This window comes from Lampris incognitus, chromosome 20, assembly GCF_029633865.1.
Source record: "Lampris incognitus isolate fLamInc1 chromosome 20, fLamInc1.hap2, whole genome shotgun sequence".
Lineage (NCBI taxonomy): Eukaryota > Metazoa > Chordata > Actinopteri > Lampriformes > Lampridae > Lampris > Lampris incognitus.
In genome coordinates this window covers 5,470,998-5,475,228 of record NC_079230.1, presented here as the reverse complement: position 1 = coordinate 5,475,228, position 4,231 = coordinate 5,470,998, and the positions used below count along the sequence as shown (strand labels likewise).

At 57.8% G+C, this 4,231-nt stretch overlaps 1 protein-coding gene across 1 annotated transcript in view; it reads left to right on the top strand.

Annotated features, from left to right (window-relative positions):
* Positions 1-2,507: 2,507 nt before the first annotated feature.
* LOC130130965 (calpain-1 catalytic subunit-like) overlaps positions 2,508-4,231 on the top strand; it is a 17,869-nt gene continuing 16,145 nt past the window's right edge. Inside the window, exons 1-2 of the mRNA XM_056300829.1 lie at positions 2,508-2,694; positions 3,598-4,104. Of these exons, the coding sequence (XP_056156804.1) occupies positions 2,508-2,694; positions 3,598-4,104 (694 nt within the window). The remainder of the gene's footprint in view (positions 2,695-3,597; positions 4,105-4,231) is intronic.

Below are 4,231 nucleotides of genomic sequence, written 5' to 3'. Positions count from 1 at the left end.
TCTGTCTGTCTGTCTGTCTGTCTGTCTGTCTGTCTGTCTGTCTCTCTCTCTCTCTCTCTCTCTCCTGTCTCTGTCTCTCTCCTGTCCGTCTCTCTCTCCTGTCTGTCTCCCTCTCCTGTCCGTCTCTCTCTCCTGTCTCTCTCTCTCCTGTCTGTCTCTCTCTCCTGTCTCTCTCTCTCCTGTCTGTCTCTCTCTCTCTCCTGTCTCTCTCTCTCTCCTGTCCGTTTCTCTCTCCTGTCTGTCTGTCTGTCTGTCTGTCTGTCTGTCTGTCTGTCTCTCTCCTGTCTCTCTCTCTCCTGTCTGTCTCTCTCTCCTGTCTGTCTCCCTCTCCTGTCTGTCTCTCTCTCTCCTGTCTGTCTCTCTCTCCTGTCTCTCTCTCTCTCTCCTGTCCGTATCTCTCTCCTGTCTGTATCTCTCTCCTGTCTCTCTCTCTCTCTCTCTCTCCTGTCTGTCTCTCTCTCCTGTCCGTCTCTCTCTCCTGTCTCTCTCTCTCTCTCTCTCTCTCTCTCTCTCTCTCTCTCTCTCTCTCTCTCTCTCTCTCTCTCTCTCTCCTGTCCGTCTCTCTCTCCTGTCTCTCTCTCTCTCTCCTGTCCGTCTCTCTCTCTCCCGTCTCTCTCTCTCTCTCTCTCCCGTCTCTCTCTCTCTCTCTCTCCTGTCCGTCTCTCTCTCCTGTCTCTCTCTCCTGTCCGTCTCTCTCTCCTGTCCGTCTCTCTCTCCTGCCCGTCTCTCTCTCCATGGCCCCAGCACCGCCGCTGCCGCAGCACAACGGGAGGTGTGAAATGGACGATGGAGCTTGACTGAACGCAGGAGCCCCAATGACCAGAACCTCCACAAGTCACCCGTGAGTATCACTCGTATCACAAACACGGCAGACACGCCTGAAACTGTGGGAGAGGTGCAAGGAAATGTGTGTGTCTGTGTGTGTGTGTCTGTGTGTGTGTACATAACACAAGCTCCAATGTATGTTTGATTCACATGCAGGAGTTCCAAAATACTGATTTGACTGTGCATCATTTACACACACACACACACACACACACACACACACACACACACACACACACACTTTGCTGAAATAATATGGAGCAAAACAGACCCCGGGGCGCTCCTTCCAACCCAGTGAACCCCAAAGCTCTTCAGGAGGCGGGGCGGGCGGTGTTAACATGTCAGCGTGTGAGGCCGGGATGAGCATGGCGGTCTGTCCTTCACCGCCGCCGCCGCCACCACGCTCTTCCTCGCTAACCGCTCTCAGTAAACCTCACATGCACGGTTCCCTGTACAACACATGACGTGGGGCCAGGGAGGGAGGGAGGGGGGGGAGGGAGGGAGCCTGCTCCACGCCGCAGCACGACAGGATGTACTGACCACGCTTTACCCTCCGCCCTCCCTCCGCCGCCGCCGGCCGCCACGGGGGGGGAACAAGCATCAGCACCCGAAACTGGGGTCACGTTTAGAGCACGACACCACAAGTTCGATTCGTCTTCTTGGGGGGAAAACAAACACATTTTCATGTCGTTTACAGCACGTCGGCCGCACAGAGCTGCAGCCTCAATCACCCGAAACACAGGTCCGACCGACTTCACAGACCAAGGTGGGTTCACGGCGTCAGGGTGGGTTTCCAACCCGTGTAACCGCCTGTAGATGTGCTGATAGACCCGTCTGGCCCTGTGTTAAGCAGCTGATGTGAACCGCAGGACCGCGCCGCCGCTCAGAACGGGTCGGACCTTTGATCGCTCCAAATAAGTGCTGATAGAAGGACGGCGGTGCAGGACTACAGCAGCACACACACACACACACACACTTAGTTTGGACCAGTGGCGGCTGATGCTAAAAAATTTCGGGGGGGGGGGGCGAAGCACACCTGACAGCTGCTTTAGTGTCCACACAGTCACAGAGTTATTAAGAAGGACAATGCAGCCTATAGATTTGATCAGGGTTGGTAGACGGTGGATGATTGACAGCCACGAGAATTGTCCAATCACATTAGATCAAAAAAACATGAAAACAATACCAATTCGCTGCCAATAAAAGTGGGCGTGTCTGGGGCGGCACAGAACAGCGCCCCCTGGAAAACCTGAAGAAACCAATCAGACGGCAGCCTCAGGTCACCTGCTCGCCACAGGTTCGAGGGCTTACATAAGGAAGTAGATCTATTCAGACAGGAAGTAGATCTATTCAGACAGGAAGTAGATGTATTCAGACAGGAACCAACTAAACACCATTTGAACCAGTATTTAATGCTGCTGACAGGCGCTCACAGGCTGACACCACCTTTATTTCATCATTATTTGCTTTATACAACTACATTATATTCAACCTGTAGATTTCCATCTCTTGATGTTCGAAGGGGGCGGCGCCCCAGTGCCCTGTACTGGCCAGCCGCCATTGGTTTGGACACATCTCAAACCCAAAAGCCAGCACAGCGTTGGACACAGCACCAGGTGGACACGGGGTCTCCATCGTCTGGGCGACATGACTCCCCAGAAGGACATCACAAAGCCCCTGCGATGGCGCCTGTGATGGCTCGCCGCCGTAAACGGGGGGCTCGGAACCAGCTGGTTCTGCACGCCAGGTCACCATTAGTCGAAAGGCCCATTTGGTTTCCGCAACGCAACATCAACCCCACCGCCTCGCGCTGCAGGGGCGCCATGCGGAGACACCACACGGGCTTCTCCAACGGAGGTGCAGCAGCTGGTCAGGAGAACGTAACCCCCCCCTGTCTGTCTGCCCCCCCACACCCCCCTTTTCTCCCCGACTGTATCCGGCCAGTCACCCACCCGATCTGACTGTTGTCAGACTACTGAATAGGAGTTATCATCACACATCTGTCCCTAATAGATGGGCTAGGAGGGGCCTACCAAACCTACTAGTAGGTCAGGGGACTTCTCACCAGTGAGCCGGTGCTGGAGGAGTCCAGTAGGCGCAGGAGGCCTGTTATCAGGCGTGGGCTAATGACAGACTGACCTAGCCTCCTAGACTGAATCCCCCCCACTCTCCCGAGCCGTCCCGGTCTCTGCTCCACCTCCCTCTGCCGGTCCGGGGAGGGCTGCAGACTACCACATGCCTCCTCCCATACACGTGGAGTCGCCAGCCGCTTCTTCTCACCTGACAGTGAGGAGTTTCACCAGGGGGACGTAGCGCGTGGGAGGCTCACGCTATCCCCCCCCCCCACCCTCTGAACAGGCGCCCTGATTGACCAGAGGAGGCGCTACTGGACACATACCCACATCCGGCTCCCCACCCGCAGACACGAGCCAATTGTGTTCGAAGGGACGCCCGACCAAGCCGGAGGTAACACGGGGATTCGAACCGGCGATCCCCGTGTTGGTAGGCCACGGAACAGACCGCGTTCCGCCTGCCTCTCTGTCCACATTTATATCCAGACCCCTGCACGCAGGCTACTGACCGGTCCGCTTACTGCAATGAAACACAATCACAGGAAACACACACACACGCGCACACACACGCACGCACGCGCATGCCAGTGTGGGTTAACGTCTGAGCGCTTGTGCGCGCGCCATCTGTGTGACTCGGTTGTCGAGCAGGCACGCGGCGGTGCACAAAAGACGCACACGACGTGCGCAAACCGCTGACCAGTGCGCGGGTCGACGCGCCGCCACAACGCACGGCAGCGCTCGTTTCTACACCCCGCAGCCGACGCAGGCGCCTCTTACCTCGGCACGCAGCTGGGCGAGGAGCGGTCCACCTCCCAGGTGGCGTACAGGTTCATGTGCACCGGCCGGTTGGAGGTGATCGTCACCGGCTTGGAGGGCTGCATGTGCGGCGAGGGGACTCCGCCGGTCCGCGGCGGGGGCCCGCCTCCTCCTCCGCCACCACCTCCTCCTCCTCCTCGCTCCGACATCCCGGAGGGGCTGGAGGGTCAAATAATTGAGCAAATTGTCAAACCCGCTCGTGTGGTTAGTCCCGGTTGGTCCCGGTTGCTCTCCGGACTGGAAGGTCTTCCTCGCCCGGGCAGTCTTGCCGTCTTCACCGGGACCCCGCTCCGTGGCTCCGTCTGCGCCACACCGACCCGCCGCTGTTCCGTCGGGCTGACTTACGAGATTCACATTCGAGCCGCGAACCGTCCGCCTCAGCCCGGAGGACGTCTGTCTGTCCGTCCGTCCGTCCGTCTGCCCGTCTGCCTGTCTGTTGTCTGTCTGTCTGTCGGGGCAGGAAGCGGAAATTTCTGCCTCGAGTCGCACAACGAGGGGGGAAAAGAGCAACGCCTCTA